This window comes from Carcharodon carcharias, chromosome 13, assembly GCF_017639515.1.
Source record: "Carcharodon carcharias isolate sCarCar2 chromosome 13, sCarCar2.pri, whole genome shotgun sequence".
Lineage (NCBI taxonomy): Eukaryota > Metazoa > Chordata > Chondrichthyes > Lamniformes > Lamnidae > Carcharodon > Carcharodon carcharias.
Window position 1 is genome coordinate 16,870,439 of NC_054479.1, and position 21,096 is coordinate 16,891,534.

The 21,096-nt window shown below is 41.7% G+C and overlaps 1 protein-coding gene across 1 annotated transcript in view; it reads right to left on the reverse strand.

Moving 5' to 3' along the window:
• Positions 1–369: 369 nt before the first annotated feature.
• Positions 370–21,096, reverse strand: part of acacb (acetyl-CoA carboxylase beta) — a 126,210-nt gene continuing 105,483 nt past the window's right edge. The window contains exons 41-52 of the mRNA XM_041202590.1: positions 19,031–19,141; positions 17,426–17,569; positions 15,213–15,333; positions 14,836–14,932; positions 12,866–12,962; positions 11,315–11,450; positions 10,121–10,298; positions 8,981–9,093; positions 8,715–8,869; positions 7,530–7,700; positions 5,241–5,377; positions 370–2,509 (exon numbers count right to left, since the gene is read on the reverse strand). Coding sequence (XP_041058524.1) covers positions 2,383–2,509; positions 5,241–5,377; positions 7,530–7,700; positions 8,715–8,869; positions 8,981–9,093; positions 10,121–10,298; positions 11,315–11,450; positions 12,866–12,962; positions 14,836–14,932; positions 15,213–15,333; positions 17,426–17,569; positions 19,031–19,141 — 1,587 coding nt within the window. The 3' untranslated portion in view covers positions 370–2,382. The remainder of the gene's footprint in view (positions 2,510–5,240; positions 5,378–7,529; positions 7,701–8,714; positions 8,870–8,980; positions 9,094–10,120; positions 10,299–11,314; positions 11,451–12,865; positions 12,963–14,835; positions 14,933–15,212; positions 15,334–17,425; positions 17,570–19,030; positions 19,142–21,096) is intronic.

Here is a 21,096-nt window from a genome sequence, read left to right on the forward strand (position 1 = left end):
GCAAGCGGCAATCTTCAAAATTGAATCTGAGATCTTCTAGATCATAAGGTTCAATACAACACTGCCTGATGACTAAAATCTCTAAATGTACAGCATTTTATTACAGCACCCCATTCATCAGAATGGAGCTAGTCAACTTCTATATACAAAACAAATAGAAAAACACACAGATTACAGTTTATACTACCTGGATATTTATCTACAGAGCATATTTTTCTTTAGAATAAAGCAAAAGTTATGATAATACAAAAGTATTTTTTAAATCAAACTTTAAAGCTGTATCCTATCAAGTCCAGGGTTGGCTCCCACCACTTTAACCCATTAAAGACACGTAGCATTTTAACAAGCAATAAAGAGAAATGTTTTATGGAACTTTAACAAGAAGTGGTAACTTTTATTTACAAAGAGTAGCTGTCCATTCTGGTTCATACATAGCAGCATATATAGGAACAATCGCTCGATCAAAGTTTTGCTTACCAGGATGAGGGGTGTTCAGGCTGGGGAATAGAACATCCAGTTTTAGCATCAAACGTTCCCCAGAACAGAAACAGTATCACTTAGCTGCTGATAACAACACTCCCTGATTTTGAACTAAGTTGCTTAGTCCCAATTTAAAGAAAGCACTTCCACTGTATCAACGACATGTCTACTTTCCGCACGTCTTCCTTGCAACCTCTCTGAATGATATTGCAGTTTTAGAAGCAGCTTGTGCCTATGCCTACCAGGGTCAGATTGAGACTACCTAACCTAATTTTACTTGGACCCTACAGCCAGCATCCCATTGGAGTAGGCTTTGGGCTGAAGGTCCTGTAACATACTGTAACCACCTCGCTATTGTTTTATATTAAACCAGTTGTTTCTTTAAATTGAAGATTACTGGTTAATTCTAGCAATTTTTAATGCTTGATGTTATACAGATCAAGATCTCTGCAGAAAAAGTGAACACAAAACAACTATATCCAGGCTGCCCTGACAATGTATAAAATAAATAAATATTAAGGACAATACATTCATAAGTGAACTGAAATTTTATAACAGTATTGTAACAAAAACCACCAATAATTAACATTGTCAGGGCTTACTAGGAAGGCATTATTGATAGCTTGTCTCTTTATTCTGCAGTGTTATTCACAGCTTTTTAAACCAACGTCTTGCTTGCATGAGGGTCAATCTCAGCTATACAATGCTCCAGAATGATGGAATGTGGGTTTTATCTGTGACTCTCTACACAATGAGCTCCCGATTACAATTATCGATTGTGTGCTAACAAGTGGAGGAAAGAGGTGGTCTAGGACCCAACTCTGTATTTTACCTGGCGTGTGGAAGGTAAAATAGCAATCTCTTAAGAAAAGCAACAAAGTAGGTGGAACAGTCTGAAGCTTGATGACTGGTGAATGAAAGCCCAGAGGTGGATTGAACAGCTGAATGCATCAAGTGAAGGAAAAGTCACAAATATCCCCAGGTTATGTATGGCAACTCAAATAGTACTCTGGTAATAGTTACTATGGCTAGTTCATCTGTAAGACTGATTTTATTTGCAGCAGTTTGGAACAGCAGAAGTTGTTATAGAAGCTTTTAACACATCAACAGTTTTAGATCCAATTGATAGTAACAAAAATCATAGTCACTGTGATAGGATTCAGCTGCTACTGTGAATGGAGATCGTTTTAGCCTCTTGAAAAATGCAGATATTCAATAAGATGAGATCTCCATCACATTTTACATTGTGGTGATCTTTATTGCATGAGGTCAAAGTTTATCAGACAAGACTGCCTGAGCTATATTACAGTCACTATGATTAGTATTTAATTGACTTCTCAAAAGCTGTTTTTGCTTTGCTTCTGTGAGAGACATGACCTTTGAATTGCACTTCCCGGGCAAAGGTATTTGAAGAAAATTCCAAGAGATGTAATACTCCTGCAAAATTCAGTCTCTAGATGACATTTAGGAAAATACTTTTCTGTTGATGGTTCAGCTGGCACAAGTATTGCCAGTAATAGACATACAATGCTGAGGCTTGTTGAAGGATCACACCCAAAGTCTATTTGTGGCTGGAGTTCAGTGGAATATCCGAGTGCACTAAATGTCAACCCCCTGCCCAAAGTTAAACTATTTCTCTGGAGCATTGTTATCCCCAGGGCTAAGAAGAACTGTTTAGGCACTGAGTACTGATGAAGACAGATAACTGTAAGTTCCACTACTATCTGTTAGAGGATCTTTAGGCTGGCTTGCCAGCATATGGCTGGAGAAAGGCCCAGGACTAATGTTCCCGAACACTTTCTTCCCCCACAACCCTTCAGTTTCTTACTTTTAATATTATGGTGAGGTGTGCACGTTGTTCAAATCTCCCTGAAGTGGTCAATAATGTTGAGTTTCATTCACTCAAGGTGAAGCTGGGCCATCCATGGTTGTTAGGAGATGAGTGATCTGTGCGCGCTGGGCTGGGGTGATATGTTGCGTCATATGAATAATGCAGTCCATTGCAACTTCTGGATTCACCTGAACCAAGCTGAAAATAGCAACAACAAAAAAAAACCAAAATATTTTCACACATTAAGTTTCAGTTGGATTAACTCAAGTTTATTTTTCATTTTATCTGGTTATTAAGGGAAAAATTGAGAAATAGAACTCAGTGAGAACATCAGATTCTTGGAATAAGTACAACACAAGTCAAAATTTACCTTTTAGTTTTAACCTGTCCTATTCTTGCAATTCAAAAGAAAGTTACAGATTTAAAATTGCCTCTCCCATTCCCTTGATAATTTTAAATACTTCCATTTGATCACTTCTCAGAAATCCTCTTTACAAATTGAAAAGTGCAACTTTCTCCAGCCTTTCCTCATAACCCAGACCCTAATTTCAGCCTTGTGGCTCATCTTTTCAATGCTTCAATGTCCCCCGGTGCCTTAGTGACAAGGTACAATCTGATCACTGTTTCCTCTGATTTATATTCCATCGGTTTAAAGATGTTCTACCTTCCATTGTCCTTGTCCAACCAATGCATAGCAGGAATTGATATGCTGAGCAGAGTCTACCGGTGGATAAAGGATTTGTGGTTTTAAACTGTCACAATTGGCAATAAAAATGTTCTTCCTAATACCCCCAGTTCCCCTGGCTCCCCTTCAAGTGTTGTTTCCCACATCAGTGGGACAGAGGAGCAGCGGTTTGGAGGCGAGGTAGAAAAGGAGCCAGTGGGACAGGTGGGAAAAAGAGCCAGCGGAGTAGGTTAGAAGGGGAATCGGTGGGGTTGGGGGAGGAGGGGGTGTGGGGGGGAAGGAGAACCAGGGAAGCAGGGGTTTGGGTCATGGTAGCAGGGTGGCATTGATACCCAAGGAATAGATTCTGGCAGACTTCTTAAAATGTGTTAAATGCACCTAATTGTTTATCACATTTTTACGAAGAGCCCTAATTTTTTGCATGTAAACATTCATGCAAGTTGTGGATAAGTGAAATTCTCATTGATCCCTGCCACTTTAAGAACAGGAGTAGCAGGATCATCAGTGGAAGCTCCTCTGGAGCCCACTGAGCTGCAGCGCAACTTCCTGATTATAGCGTTCACCACTATCGAGAAAGGAAAATCGAGACTGTTTTTGTCCAACTCATTCTGTAATTTCTGAACTGCCTCCTGCATCTCCAAGTTTGGAGTCATCTGAAAACCCAACCACACTGTATTCTGAATTTAGGTCATTTATCTAAATTAGAAATAGTAGCACCAAGCCCATAGCACGCCTTCAGCACTTCTCCCCAATCAGGCATAAATTCTCTGACAAGTATTTGTTTTCTACCCTTTAGCTGAATTTTTAACCTCTGCCACAACTTATCCTGAACATCCAAAGCTGCTTATGAGGTTTTTACTGTATAGATAATTCTCAAATATATTCCTAATACTTCCATTGCATGCAAAATAATGGAACTAATTAAGACTAATGGGTCTTTAGAAAAGAGGCTGAGGAGGAACATTAGATTATCAAAGGATTTGGAAGGGTAGGAATCTTTTTCACTTGTGGGTGGATCAAAACTAAGGACCATAAATATAAAATAGGCACTAATAAATCAGATGGGGAATTGAAAAACTTCTTTATGCAGAGTGTGATTAGAATGTGGGACTCACTATCATATGGGCCAGAATTTTTCTCTTGTCGGGTGAGCTCGGCGGGAGCAGGCAGGGCTGGCTGGGAAGCTGACAGTCGCCTGCGATCGGCTCCGCTCCACGATTTCGCGCAGGTGGGCCAATTAAGGCTTGCCCTGTGTGGATCGTGAGCGGCAGCGCTCAGCACTACCTGTGCGGGCGGGGGGAGGAGGGAGAGCTGGGCCTAGCACACAATTCGCACATGCGCAAGAAAGAGCGCTTCAGTCTCCCTGAGGCACGGAGCTGCCTCAGGGAGATTGAAGCGCTTTTTAAAAATATTAATAAAGACAATAAAAATTTAATAGAGCATGTCCTCTCATGTGACCGTATCACATGAGATGGGATGTTTTAAATTTCAAAATAAAGTTTTTATTCACTGTGCATTAGCTTTAGGAAACCTTATCCCGCTTGTGGATGAGGTTTCCTAAAAATGTAAAGGCGGCTTGGTCTTTTCGCCTGCCCACCAACCGTTAGTTTTAGTGTAAATTTCAAGTTAATTATCCTGTTAATGGCCTTAATAGGCCTTTCAATTATCGGTGGGCGCGCAGCTGACTCCGGCATGCGCCTGCCGAACGAAATATCGCGCGAGTGCGCAATGATGTCTGGGCTCATGGAGTAGTTGTGACGAATATCTTGGATGCATTTATCGGGAAGCTAAATAAATACAAAGGAGAAAGGAATAGAAGGTTATGCTGATAGTATTTAGATGAAGAAGGGTATGAAGGTTTTTATGTGGAGCATAGTGGAGCAGTTGGGCTGAATGGCTTTGCTCCATGCTGCATATTCTATGCAATTCTATGTATCCAATGACTGCCTCAAAATGATCACGAGAACCTCACAAACTCCCTAATCTGTCTCTGGGATAAATAGAAGTTGGGTCACTAATGGGAGCTGACATTTATTGACCTGCATCACTAGACTCCAGATGGGAAATCTCCTGTCCCTTCATAGCTCCTACACGGCCAATGGACCAGGATTAGGACTCATGCACTGAATTTTACACACACAAGTACAAAATCATTTTAAATTAAGTTGCCTGGCCTTCAAAGGGAAGACATTCTTCACTATCAACCATCTTCTCTGCTGTCCTAAAACACATAAATACACCTACCTGCGAATGTGTTTTAGTGCATAATCACGCTTCAGGTACTTGATGTTCTCTCGGATTACAGAGCGAGTGTCGTCCTCGTCATTGAGGTGTTTCTCCAACCACTCCACTACTTTCTGATTGTCATCCCACAAGTATGCCTGCACAAAACAAGCAAGGAGATCCAATAAAAATGGGATAGATATTGGAACTTGGAAGATACACTATCACAATACTGATGTTGGTATTCTACTTCAGTATGAGCTGCTACTTAAACCTGGGGACAAGGAATGGGAACATGGACTATGCAGTTGTGTAAATTGCCTAGCATTGTCCGCAAAGCTACATCCCCTCTCCCATGAAGTCAGGAGTTGAAGACACGTCCCTTCAGCTCAATAACAGGTGAGGTTGTTTTAATGATTTTAAATATTTTAAAATATTAATGACATTAAATTCAGACAAAACTAAGGGAATAGTTTCCCTTTGCATTAGTAACCATATCAATACAGTGTGGTTCTCCTAGACCATAGACTATAAAAAGGTAAAAGAACTATGGTGTTTCCATTATGTTCTGTGTACTTTGGGCATTAGCTATACTCCAGTACCTTATAGCACATGCTCACATGCACACATAAGGTTGGGGGCCTGGCTTTATCTATTTCCACCTCCTTAGCCCAGAAGTGTCAAAATAAATTGTGGAATACCTACTAATGCTCTGGTTGACATGATCTGACCCAATTCCCACTACTGACAAGTCAAATCGTTTTTCCCAATCAGTCCATAAAGAGGTAATTAGCACATGCAAGACAAGTGAAAATGTTACATTTACTAAATCTAATGATGTAATTTCTCTAGAACTAAATTTTCAAAATCTACTTTTTGCTTATTTCTGCAAGTATACTTGAAGTTTACAGCACAGAATGAAGCCATTTGGCCCTACACACCACAGCAATCACTCTCGCCCCATAGCTCATCATCTTTTGCTTCAATTCATCATCAAATTTTACCTCAAAGCATGCAAAAATCTCAGTTTCAACAATTCCTTGTGGCAAAGCATTCTATGCTCCAACAACCTGCTGTGCAAAGAAAATTCTTCTTACCATTTTCCTCATTCCCAGTGACTGTTTTAAATTGATGAGCCCTTGCTACTGAGTCCCCATCTGGAGGACTACCTATCTGGAGCTCTGAAGAAGAGAAGAAACGTTAACTCCGTTTCCCTCTCCACAGAGGCTGCCAGACCTGCTGAGATTTTCCAGCATTTTCTATTTTTATTTCAGATTTCCAGCATCCGCAGCATTTTGCTTTTACCCTGTCTTGGAGAAATGGTTTTTCCCCCATTCCCTCCATTAGAGAGGTGCTTAAATTCCAAAGAGATGAAACAGAGTAGATAGAAGAAGAATGTTTCCAGTGATTGATGGGTCTGGAACAAGGGAACGTAGAGACAAGAATAAATGCAGAAGATTTAGGATAGTGAGGAAAAATTTTTTTAAAAAATATTTGCACAGAGGGTTTTGAATGTGAGTTGCAGCACGGGAGTCAGTGATCGAAGCAGAGATTAGGTCAGATAGGTGATTGAAGGAGAAGGGGGATAAAAGGATATGGGAACAGAGTAGACATGTGCGATTTGGACGATTGTTTGTGTCAAGGATAAGCACCAAATTGGCTTCAATGAAATGACAGTGGGGAGAATTTTCTCCCCCCCTTGGGCGGGCTGGGCTGGAGCAGGCGCGCAGCCATTTTATGTGGGGGGGCCAATTAAGGCCCATCCAGCCTCAAGTGCACCCAGAAGCGCTGAGTGCTCCCTGTGTGGGCGGGGAAAGGGGGGGGGGGGCGGGGAAGAGTCGGAGCCTGCGCTCTTTTGCGCGCATGCCTGGGCTCTTCACCTGCCCACCAACCTTAAGGTTGGACGGGCGGCCCTGTTAATTGTGACAACTGGTTTTTAAATGGCCTGAACAGGCCTTCGACAGGTCGGCGGGTGCGCAGCTGACTTTGAGCTGAAGATTGGAGTGACGCGTGGTGACGCCAGGATTCACGTCTGACGTCACCGCACGTCATTTTATGCATCGGCGAGCAGGGCCTGCCCCCCTAATGCCAACCAGTAGATTCAGGACAGTGTCAATGTTGTAATTGCTATATAATTCCATGTATCAGCAGTGAGTACTTAATGTGGACACTGGACACAAAGCAGAAAACTATTCAATTTGCAATTCTGAAATCCCGCCACCCTAACACATTAAAAGAAAATCAGCTAACAAATTTAGAAAGGCTGCACTGACGCCTCCACATTAGCAGGGCCATCTCTTCTCCACTGACCTTGACAGTTCCTTCTGTCTCCACAAACCACCTCCTCAGCATGGACTGAATGTGGCCATCACTCAGTTCCTGATTTGCTTTCATAATTTCTTGTTTTACCACTTCTTCCAGCAGCAGACGGCGGAGACGCCAGTAGAAAAACGCACGCACAGTCTTCCATTCAAGAATATCCTGAAACAGAACAAAGGCTACAGTCAGATCCAGAACAGCTTGAGAGCAACACTGGGAAACTGCGCTACAAGAGGACACTCAGTGACCACAATTCATCTCATTAGTGAAGGCACAATAGCAAATGACAAAAATAAGGAGCAAGCTATCAAGGTTACTGGGCTCATCCCATTACTCCTTCCTTCAATCCACCCCTGCTGCCCCACCTCCCCCACCCCACCACCACCAACCAAAACCCTGAGCTGCCTTTGAGCACCTCTCCCCCCATTTGCCATCAAAATGGCAGAAATGTGAGATACCTTAGGGGTGATCATGAACAATCATGAGTCTTAGACTAGGCTACCCATGGGGGCAAAAAAGAACAATACAAAATACATCACATGCAGTGTCAGGCAGTAATCTTCTTTCAAATGAAATGAAGAAACTTTGTTTACATCAGAGGCATTGTCAAGACATCATAAATAATTCTTACCCAGCCAAGGCAATGTAACATTATAAAGGTACAAGAGTCTTAAGACTACGTGGATGGGAAAACTTAGGTATAACGGATCTATGCAGGAGGAATGTGTTACAGGTTCCAACCTACTGAAGGTTTTTAATGAGATCATAAATTACATAGGTTATTTTCCAACCTTTCCTTCTTCTCCTATAGTGTCACTTCACTGTCTACCTTTCCTAGAACAGTGAACATGACGAAGTACTGAGCAGTCAGCGAAAGAGCTGTATTTTCCCTATGGCCTCCACTTTTGCATGGTCAGGATCAGGATGTCACCCTTCAGCGATTATCAGGTGCTAAATGTGCCCCCTAACCCCCTCCATAACTCCCACCTTTTCTTTCTTGCAGGACGTGCCTTGCTGTCATAAAACGCATTTCTCAACAGGATAGCTGGGATCAGGACCTCATCATAAGGGGAATTATGGCTGTTAAACCTAAATTCTACACTTCAGTACTGCTGACCCACTTTCCACCTAATTGCCCCATAAAGACTGAGAAGGTGCAGATGAATTCTCTTTAACTGTAATAACTCCTTTCTCCTGCATCCGGCCAGGTGTGTCATGAAGGCCAGCAAACTGGGCTGCCACTTGGTGGTAAATTGGAGACAGGAACTCCTCTCGTGCTTTCAATTTGGCTTCTAGTTCCTTACGGAGTTTCTCAGACAGCTCCGGAAAGTCTGCAAAAATTAAGCAAGCACTGATCAGAGGATCAAGCAATAGCACAAATGGGGAGGGGTTTCCATGTTTAAAATTAAATTACTTGGATAACAGGATAGAATTTTCCTTACCCAACTGGTCCACAAGGCCTGAATAAATGGTGTCAATTCTCCTCATTGTCTTCACCAAGTCTTTCCGCCTGAACTTGATTTCCACAGTGCCTTCAGGCTCTAGCACACCACCCCTGAGGAGTGAGGAAAGGAGAGAATTCTTGAGTACGTGTTTCATGTTTAATCATATTTAAGAATCAATGAACTCTGAAAATCATTTTGTAAAGCTTTTAGCAAGGACATCTAACCTGTGCCTGTAGCAAAATAGGTTAAAACGCCATCTTTCCCTAGCGGGGGGGTTTCATTCTTCTAACCCTCCCCCCAACCTTTTTAGGTTCTTCACTCCAAGATCACAGTAGTAGTGTCCCTACCTCTTTGTCATAAGCTCCAGGTTAGAGTCCCACTCGGAACTTGATGGCCATGGAAGGAGCATTCATAACGTGGCCAAACAAGTTGATTATCAACCTGCAAATCTTACCAATAGGCCTATGGCAGGCAGTAAGGGCAGGGGTGTCTCCTAGTCAGCCAGAACCTGCATAAGACAATGGAAAACCACTGCAGTACCTTACCAACCATAACCATGGACCAACACATGGAGGTCCATGGTCTCCAATGACCTCTTAGGGCATGAGGTCTGAAGAAAGAGAGAGACAGAGAGACAGAGAGAGTATAGAGGCAAGTATAAAGCACTACCCCTTGGATACCATCTGCTCCCTAACAACTAGCTTTATTTATTAATTGTCTTACTGTTACCAATTTCCTGCCCTCTCCTGCAGGTATTAACTCTTCACTGGGATGTAGTTCAACAGCTGATGAAAGTAAAAATGAAGAGAGTTGCAAAATGGTTACCAAATTGCTATCGCCAGTTTTGCAGCATCCCACATGTCAACATCTACCTCAACGTGTGGAAGATAGTAGACACCACCTTATATGACAGTTCCATGACATGGTGTGACTGGGGAAAACAATTTTGCCAGCTGAACTCCTCCTGTAGTTAGCTTAGGAAAAACTGGTAACTATTTCAGTTGACATTAGCCAAGTGAATGGATGGGGGAGGAGGAGCAAACCATCCTAAGTAGACTTTGCATCATAAAGAATTTTTGATGGAGGCTTGTTAAATTCACCTGACAGTAGAATTTATGAATATTATTATACCAGTACCTGCTTTCTCGGTCTGCGTAGAGTTCAATGTAAAGTGGATTGATCGTAGGATCAATAACAGCCCACGAGCCACCTCGGAGTTCAGCATGAGGTGGGATGTAAACTAGCACAGGCTGCTGGAACTCCCTCAAACTATCCACGATACTGGCACCAAACTTCAGAACCTGGTCGTACATGTCTAACAGGAAAAGGCAAGAAAATGGATTCAGACAGTCCAAATCGGAATCATCATCAACTCTGCAGAAGGACAGCCACATAGAATCTTTATCCTCAGCCTCTGTCAAGTTTCTCTTGCATTTTGGAAAATAAAAACATAAAGTAGAAGCATTTCAGATCATATCAAAGTAGGTCATTACAACCTCAAAGTGGAGCTCTGCCACCGTGAATGGATAACAGTGGAACCTCCACATTTCGATTTTCTAATTTTCCAATTGCCCACTACAATCTTCACAAACAAAGCTATGTATAAGATTTCACCTCATTGTCAAGCTCCTAGTCACCTTTTTTTTGTCTTTTATGTCCTTTAAGTGCTAATTAATCTATATGTTCCTTTTTGATACTTGCACTGTTACTTCTCCAAACTCATGTTCCTGAGTATGTTGTACTTTACATGAAAGGCCAAACACTGGCAATGATCAATAATCCAGCAGGCACTCCTCCTGGTATGGAGGCTACACTGTATGTTTAAAATTGTTGATTGAGAAACAAGGCTGGAACAAAATAAAAAGATTAACAAGGGCATCTCACGTTGGATTCTTGCCAAATTTTAATGGGCCATAGTTGAATAGCTGGATAAAGGAAAAGGGTTGAAAGTTTATTGAACAGGATGTGTTTATTTGCTTGCATGCAAGCCTAAATGCCGAGACAGACTGGTTGGACCGGAAAGCCCATTTCCATGTTGTAACCTCCATGTATTTATATACGTATAAGTGCAGTGCCTGATGGGAGATAAAGTAAAGCAAGTAATGCAGTTGAATTGGGGCTTGTGGTAACAATAAAGTCATTGACAATGCCATTCCCTTTTTACAACATTGTTTTCTTTTCCCTAAAGGTGCTTGCTGGCCTCACTATGACCAGCAAGGTATATGTCCTCGAATACATCACACAACAGCCTCTCTACAGGCACACAAACAGTACAGAGTCTTGTTATGCAGCTCTGGGGGTAATTTGTTTTGGTGAAATCACAGGCCTTACCTTTCATTCCACCAGAAAACCCTCGCCAATTTGCAAACACAAGAAGGGGGAGTCGCTCTCGTTTGAAATCCTTAATGACCTGCGCAGTCTTAAAAGCAGAGTCTGGAAACCACACCTGTCCAGCTTGCTGAACAATCTGTTAAATAAAACAGAAAAAGTCCATTATGCACATAAATTGAGAAATTTGCTCAACTATTTGAGGATTACTGCAGTATACTACTCCTGCCAAAAATAGGGCTACAAAATTTGCTGTCAAAATAATAATGAGGCTAACAGCGCTCTGTTATTTATGCGCAAATTCCGAAGCAACTTCAGGCAAGGGGAGATGTGCAATTAAACATGAAAATCTGAAATCTCTGAGAGGTGCCTGTCTGCCATTAGCTTCCTTAAAACTGCATCTCGCTGTCTGACTCACTATCCAAATGCTTGAATGACATAAAAGTTCCTGTACTCGCACAGGAGATATGAACTAAACGTGCCACAGGAAGTTAAGAATGTCTATTTCTAATCAACCTATTAACAGAATGATATGAATGAATTACTGCCAGGCAATCTCTCTGACTTTGGAAATGATCTATTACAAGTGTGGAGTTACATTCCTTCAGGTTTTAACTTTGGTGGGAGATTTAACTTTTTAAAAACTTCTTAAAATTTCTTTTCTGTCTCTCTTTCCTCTCTCTCTTAACTCAATCTTTCTTTCTGTCTCTTTATCTCTCTTTCTGTACCTGATTTGACACTGAATTCACCATTCCATGTTCAGAACTTGCACTGTTAATTCTACAATCCTTGAAACTAATTGGTTAGGAAGATCAGTTGTTTGCCTTGATCACTCAGATCCTAGAAGCCCTGTAGAAGGTGCTGCACTGTTTGTAACGTGCACTTCCAGCAATTTGCAATGCAAAATATCATAGAGATTAAATGGGCAAGGGCAAGTTTACCAACAGAAGGCACTAATCGTTGACTGGTTTCAGTGAATTCTGGGCTGTTTGTTCATTTTTTCTCCCTATTGTAGCGTGTTTGCAAATTTATTGGCAATTGGAGGACTTGGAATTCACTTGCTTTCCTTATTCGCCCCTCTTCTGCAAGGTGGCAACTTGAGCTGAATTACCATTTCACTAATCCTGACAGCCTTCTAGCTTCTTGCCCAAGGTGCTAGTTTTCATGTATGAGCCTATGCTGGAAGTGTCAACAGGCTATTGTACTGGCTCAAATATCCATTCTTCATATGCAAAGCTAGAATGTTGGCAGGCCATTCGACCACAAAAGACATCACAGCCAAGCTTGATCTTAAAGCTGTATCCAATGACTATATTATCTTACAGAGTTCACTGGACTGTGATCAGGAGCAGGCACACTTGCAGATTTCACCCTCCTTAGCCCAGATGTGCTAAATGCAGGCAATTACAGTCCAGCTAAGAACAGCTAGAGTTTTAGACAGAAACATAAATTAGTTCAGCCAAAGGAGTTCAGCTTAAACCGATCTAATTTATAGGCAGCTTAAGGGCTGAATTTTTTTTTTCATCTTTTTCTCCAAAGTGACTACCCACTCACTTTTGACTCTGATTCCAGGTCGGCTGGATCTGCTGGGTTTGTCAACTCAACGGTCCGAGTCTCCACGGCAATAACTCCCACAGGGATGCCTCCTAACCTGTGCAAGGTAATCAGATACTCAATTCAGGTTCACTCAAACTAAATATTTTCTTTTAAAGTTGTTGGTGGATTCCCGTAGCACTGATCATAGTGCATTTGGGAGATTATGCTGTTGCTAGGACAGACAACTGTGAAAGGATTCAAATACAAGCTGGCGACAGACATTCTCAGAGGCTGTGAACTAAGTGTTTCTTTATTGCTTCAATTTTTCAACAGCTAATCAAGATTTATCTTTTTATATCGGATGTGTGGCATGTATTGAGCACACACTAGATACAATTACATATGGATCCTTCTTGGTGCTGCTCATGGATGAACTTTTCATTCTAAAAACAAAGAACTTAAGTAATGTCTCCCCCACCAACTATCAGCAAATAAAATATACATTGTGCCCAAATAAATCATGTACTTTACTGTAGTTTTAAAATGAATCAATTCTTTGCAGCTTTCCTCTTGAAGTTACCTCTAACGGAGTTCAAAATTGATATATACTTGGGTTTAATTGTTCAATTTAAAAAAGGGTTACCTTAAAAATCATAAATGTAGCTTGTAGAGCCATCAGCTCTCAGAGTAAGCTCTGTGAACTGTGAGTCTTGCTGCCAATTTTAATGCGTTATGTAGCCCCTTCTCTCTCCTCCCAACCCCCTCCCCCCTGCACTCTGAAATGCAGTTGTGGTATTAAACTCAAAACTATTAGCAGCCCTAACATTACAAAATTAAAACAATTTATTTAGCGCCTTCAATATCTGCTCTTATGATATAATTGTCTACATAAACGTTACTGCACTTCAAAAGTAGTTCAATACGTGAAGAGGTTAGGGACATTCTGACGTGATAATCTGCTCTGTGTGTGCAAGTAGTGCAGTGGACTCTATAATTGAATCGCCATTTGCAGCACTTCTTGTTCATCAATTGCACAGACAACGAATTGGGGCTCATTAAAAGTATTTCATGAGTAAACTGCACTTCCTCGCAAACAAGCCACATTTTTGAGTATTTTGGGAATTCCCTTTGAGAAATGCTTTAGCATTCAATTTATTAAAGAAACTTGAGTGAGGGTCCAAAGCCCACAGTGCAGAATACCACCAAGATGAAAACTATAGGCGAGAAGATGAAGTTAAATCAACAAATAGTGAATAGATCATTGACTGAGCTTGGGTATACCCGACCTGATCGGGTGTAAAATAGTACACGATGATGTTGGGTGAGCGTCCCGACGTCATTGCGCACTCACGCGATATTTCAGTCGGCAGCACATCCGCTGACAATTAAGAAGCTTACTAAGGCCATTAATGTAGTAATTGACATGGATTTTTCACTGCCCATCCAACGTTATGGTTGGCGGGCGGGTGGGTGGGTGAATCTGTCAAGCGGCCTTTGGATTTTTGAGGAAACCTCATCCAAGGGCGGGATGAGGATTCTGATATTAATTTAGAAAACTGTTTGGGCAAAATTTTTATCGTCAATGTGTTTAGGTGAGTGATTTTTATGGGTGCAAATTTTTTTTGAAATTTCATAAGGTTTATTTTTGGCTTTAAAAACTCTTCAGCTCCCTGAGGCAGCTCTTTGCCTTCAGGGAGCTTTCATTGCGTGCTCCATTGTGCCCGCACTGACTTCAGCGCTCGCCCTCCTCCCACACCCACCCCAGCAGCACTGGGCCTTTCAGCGCGGGTTTAACGCTGGCTGGCCGTTAATTGGCCACCCAGTGTGAAATCGCAGTCGGGAGCCGAACACAGGCAGCGGCTTTGGAAGGAGGAGGATCATGAAATAGATCTGGAGTTTATGGGGAACACAAGGGGATAGGTTAAAAGCTGTAGTATTTAACCGTCCCTCCCCTAACCTTAATCAAAAGGCAATTTACTGGTTCTTACCTTGCTCTTCCCACAACTACAGTCTGTGCCCAAGGTTTCATGATTTCACTGAAGGATCCATGGTCAAAGAAACCACTCTGCCAGGCACCTTTGATTGCTGCAAGTTAAGAAAAATGACTTAAGAAACAAATTGCTCCATTATGCTGGTCACGAGGTGGCAAAATCTTTTTAGTGCTTATTCTTTCTCCAACACCTTTCTCTACATATTCTCCCATCCATTACATTTATTCCCCAAGTAGAATGATGTAGTCTCAGCAGTTTTACTCATGGGATAATTGCAAATAATTAGAGGAATTTCTGGATCCAAAACCATAGGCACTAAGTTGCAGCCATTCATTAAATCATCACTTATTCTGTACTAATAATGAAGTTCTTACTTGGATGAGGTCTGCCAGCCAGCATCCAACGAGGATCATATGCGGCCTTGGTAGGGACAAAATCAATTTCCCTCTCAGGACAGTCCTTTGGGGAGATCACAGGCACGGGGCTTGTGTTGTTCTATGGCAACAGAATAAAACAAGCGGTCATCCTAATGCATTCATTCATCCTACATGTAAAAAAGATAAAGCACAAGATAGCCTGATAGAAATTATATTTAATCTTATCAGAGTTAGTTGCTTTACAGAAGGGCAGGGGAAACATGTGAGGTAAATATTTGGAACAACAAGATATGAATAAGCCATCAGTAAATGATGTATGAATGCTGTGATGTCACACCCTGCCTTGTGTTGGTCGTCCCAAGAATGTCTAGTTTTATCAGGTATTAAGTGGACTTTATGTTAGTTTGAATCAAAGGGCAGGATTTCATGTCCCGTGGGTGGGCACGTGCCCGACCAGGTCAGGCGTAAAATAGCATGCAATGACGTGCGATATTTCGGACGGCAGGTGCACATTAGAGTTGGCAGCATGCCCGCCAACAATTAAGAGGACTTTTAAGGCCATTAATCAATTAATTTAAAGCTATTTTTCACCGCTCATCCAACATTACAGTTGGCAGGCGGGCGAATAGGCCAGGCGGCCTTTGGATTTTTTAGGAAACCTCATCCATGGGTGGGATGAGGTTTCCATCATGAATTTATAAAAAAAATGTTTTGACAGCATTTTTACTATGTCCTGAAATGGCGAAACTGACATATGAGGAGAGATTGAGTCGATTAAGATTATATTCGCTGAAGTTCAGAAGAATGAGGGGGGATCTATAAAATTCTAACAGGACTAGACAGGGTAGATGCAAGAAGAATGTTCCCAATGGTGGGGGAGTCCAGAACCAGGGGTCACAATCTGAGGATACGGGGTAGACCATTTAGAACTGAGATGTGGAGAAATTTCTTCACCAGGAGAGTGGTGAGCCTGTGGAATTCACTACCACAGAAAATAGTTGAGGCCAAAACATTGTATGTTTTCAAGAAGGAGTTTGATATAGCTCTTGGGGCGAAAGGGCTCAAAGGATATGGGGAGAAAGCAGGAGCAGGCTATTGAGTTGGATGATCAGCCATGATCATGGTGAATGGTGGAGTAGGCTCGAAGGGCTGAATGGCCTATTCCTGCTCCTATTTTCTATGTTTGCTTCTACATCCTTGCTCATTTGAGTGAGTCCTATGGGGGGACATGTTTGTCACATTCTCAAAAACTTTATTTCTGCTTTTAAAACTCTTCAGTTCCCTGAGGCAGCTCCCTGCCTTCAGGGAGGATTCAATGCACACTCCCCTGCACATGCGCAGGCTTCTGTGCTCGTACTCCTCCCACCCCGGCAGTGATGAGCTTCTCAGCGCGCCTTTCACACTGGCTGGCTGTTAATTGGCCAGCCAGCGGGAAATCGCGGTCGGGGGCCGATTGCAGGTGGCGGACTGTTTTCTGGCCGCTTCTGGACCTGACCACCCCAAAAATCCTGCCCAAAGGGTTTAATCCTTACATTTGAACTATTCTCCTGTAGGGAGGTGCTAATCAGAGGCTACACTTTCCCCTGGGATAGAAAAAGAAAAGATTAAAAAGCTACTTTAACATGTTTTATGCTAGGCGGCTTGGAAAGACATCACTAGAAGCCAGGGAGATCATTCTACAATCACACTTTTGACCACATGGCTCACAAAGACCAGAGAACTGGGGAGAGGGAAAGGTGGAGAAATTCACCCCCTTATGAAAAGGAATAAAAGTCTTTGTAGTTGTGAGAAATTTCTTTATGAAAAGTAATAAAAGTCTTTGTAGTTGTGAGAAATTTCTGTTTGAAACATCATGGACTGTTAACTTTTTAATGGTAAGGGACATGGGCAGATTGCCCTTAAAATGTTCCTTACCTCTGGGGAAGTACATTTGCTTGAATAGTTTCACCCACTCTATCCCTTTTGAGATAGCACAATGCAGAAACATATAACAGAAAATAACATCATGAAACTTAACCCTACTTTGTTTCAACTGACTCTATAAACTGCTTTGTTTACACTAGACAGATCAGAATCATGCCAGCAAAGTTCAGTATAAATAGTTAATTCACAGTTGAGATTTTGAAAGCTTTAAACTAATGAAGAAACTTACATTTTTTACTACAAGTTGTATTCACACAGAGCTGTGCTGTAAACCTACACAGTCATACCTTAGGCATGTAGGAGAGCCACTGTAAGATGGTATAAACTCCCTCAAAATCATCAGGAACGGTGGTGTGCGATACACCATTGTTGTGCATGATATGCACTCCACCCAGCTGATTGTTGGATGTGTACACTTCACGGCCAAGAACCTATTAGGAATGAAAAACACAGGGTGGAGTGAGAGAAAAAAAATAACCATTTTCTTCCACTGTGGCTATGCATAACATTGACTCAAATCAAAGATAATGTGCAGTTGGTTTACACTGACAGAAACAAAATAACGTAAGTTAAAAATCAATCATGGGCACTAGAAATACAACAGTCTGGCAAGGACACATAGCTAACTTCTATGTCAGTAAAAATCAGGGTGAGCAGCCTCATTTCTGGGGTATAGAATGTGTTTTGCCGTTAGTGTCCCATCAGCACTTCCAGTTTAGATGAGAACATTATTCTATGTGGAGTAAAATCTCCCCCTTTCTTACCCAAAACAGCTCTTACGGCATTTACCAGCCTTCTTTGTGTTCATGGAGGAAGATTACCATTCAAATATTCAATCAGTGACAGCTTTTTTCACTTTTCTGCTCACTTCCATGTTGGCACAAGCTCTTAATTAATTTCCTAGGATCCTTACAGCAGCAGATCCTAATGTTTCAACACATCATTCTTAGCAGGATTTGAACACAAGTCCTAGCGATCAAAGCACAACATCCCAATTTACTTTTTGGAAATTTCACTTCTTCTGCTGGTTGGATGCACCATCTCCACTTTGGAGAAGAGTGATCAGTTCTCCTACTTCCTGTTCTCTGTACAGGTGGATTGCATAAACCCTTGTTATGAGCCCTGCCCGTTCCATCACAACATCTTGTCATCGCAGTGGGAATGGAAATTTCAATGGATCAAATCAGGCTCAAAAAGGTTTAAAAACAAAAAAACTGCGGATGCTGGAAATCCAAAACAAAAACAGAATTACCTGGAAAAACTCAGCAGGTCTGGCAGCATCGGCGGAGAAGAAAAGAGTTGACGTTTCGAGTCCTCATGACCCTTCGACAGAACTTGAGTTCGAGTCCAGGAAAGAGCTGAAATATAAGCTGGTTTAAGGTGTGTGTGTGGGGGGCGGAGAGATAGAGAGACAGAGAGGTGGAGGGGGTTGGTGTGGTTGTAGCGACAAACAAGCAGTGATAGAAGCAGATCATCAAAAGATGTCAACAACAATAGTACAATAGAACACATAGGTGTTAAAGATAAAGTTGGTGATATTATCTAAACGAATGTGCTAATTAAGAATGGATGGTAGGGCACTCAAGGTATAGCTCTAGTGGGTTTTTTTTTTTTTATTTTATATAATGGAAATAGGTGGGAAAAGGAAAATCTTTATAATTTATTGGGAAAAAAAAAGAGAAGGGGGAAACAAAAAGGTTTGATGGGCTTTTTGGCTCTAATTCGGCAACATTGGCTGGAATTTTATGGCTCCCTCGCGGTGCGGACAGGGCAGTAAAATGGGGTGAGCCATTCTAAACTCCACTGGCTTCGGCGGGACCGTAAAATCCCCCCGGTGTAAAATTCTGCCCATTGCATCAGTTATTATAGGAAACAGTATGCTTTATTCTGACCTTGTTCAGTGCACTGGCTCCAGTTAGAATGATATGGGAATTTTCCACTTGGATCACACGTTGGCCCAACCTCACTAAATACGCTCCAATTCCAATTGCACGACACGTCACCTGCAAGATATAAATGGATGAAGTTTTTCTGGCCAGACATTTCTGCTAGCTGTTAACAGTTAAAGATGGTATTGATAGATACTGGAGTAGAAGTTCCTTTATACTGTATTTGTCACAAACAGTCATTGTGTTCAGGTGAAATTCTATTTGCTATTTTGTTTAAGTTCTTTACCCATTAAAACAGGAATAGAGGAATTTCATCAAACATATGAAGTAATACATGATGCATAGCATGCAGGATAATTTGTACTCCGTCATGTCTTATGAAGTAGTTTTTTTTTAGCTTTTATTTATCACAGTGGAGTCCTCTCCAGCAACTATCATAGATGTGCAAGTCCTTCTCTTCTTTTTGTTAAATGCTTGGGATATTTTCTTGCTTTGGACACACATCTGTTAATTCCATTTTTCTCCAAATTTCTGCCCTCAGAGTCAAGTTGCACAGGTTTTGAAAGCACTTGTATCTCAACATTCTCCAGGTGTAAGCTAGACCATCAATTTCCTAACAAGGCTCACATCAACTTTATTACAAGGGAATAAATACAAAAATTCCCTGTGACCAGAAACAATGATATTTACCTTTCTGTATCAATGTTCACTCAGATAATTGAAAAATGGCCTTGTTGCTAATTTACGCCATTTTACTATTTCTTTCTCTAAATATCTACAACTTATTTCACCCACTCCCATGATTGTACTCAAGCTTCCCACTCAGCAAGACTGTCGCAATTTAAAAAAAAACCAAGAGCTCTTGTCCCATTCAAAAAAGGATTAATGACTTTCTCCCCATTGACCATTGATGTCAGTCACATACAAGTCAGCCTTGCCTCCCTTAAAAACATTACCTGAACAACATTATGGGCAGGATTTTGCCCATGGCGTGTGGGCTCAGTGAGGGTGGGCGGGAGTGGGGGCGGGTGGCTTTCCGACCACTGTCTGCAATCAGGCCCGGAAGGCAATTTCACGCTGGTGGGCCAATTAAGGCCCGCCCAGCGTGAAACATGAACGGCAGTGCTGAGCGCTGCCTGTGTTGGCGGGGGACGGAGTGCAAGCTGGGCAAGCGCGACCTTCGCGCATGAGTGCGCTACATAATCTCCCTGAGGTGTCATTTTACACTCGGTCGGGACTGGCACACGCTCATCCGTCGAGCAAAAAATTTTACCCTATGGAACTGAAAGCTGACTCTGTCACATGAGCAAGGGCATGTTATTAATGAAAAATTAAAGCCTTTATTTCATTTTTGTTTGCTTTTGGAAACCTCATCCTGCCCGTGGAAGAGGTTTCCAAAAAAGTGTAAAGGCTGCTTGGTGTTCTCGCCTGCCCGCCAACCATAAGGTTGGATAGGCAGTGAAAAATTTTTTATTTTAATTAACTTTTTACTGGCCTTATTAGCCCTTTTAATTGTCAGCGGGCGCACTGCCGACTCCGGCAAGCATCCACTGACCGAAATATTGTGCGAGTGCACAATGACGTCAGGACGCTCGCCTAACGTCATTGCGCGTTATTTTATGCTCAGTCGAGTCGGGCACTCGCCTGTCCACCATGTGACAAATTTTACTCTATGGAACTGAAAAACATGTTACACTGCTCACCTCTCTCCGATACAGCACAATTATTGAGCATGAAAGCCAGACTACATCATCTCATTTCCAGCAAAACCTCAATGGCTTTAATCCTCCAGACTACATAAATACTTCTCCATATACAATTTTACTAAATAATTTACTTTTAACTAAATCTCCCTTTATTACTGAGCATAGAAAATATGAAAACCACCTGACATAGAATTCCATCCAATTCTCTATTCATTAAATTTAATTTGTATAATTTATACGTATCTACAACTAATTTCTTACATTTTAACCATTTATTTTATTACTAACAGTAAAGTCATAACTGTATCATCTTCCCATTCTTATAAGACATCAGATGCAGTCCAATGTCCTATGGACAATGTC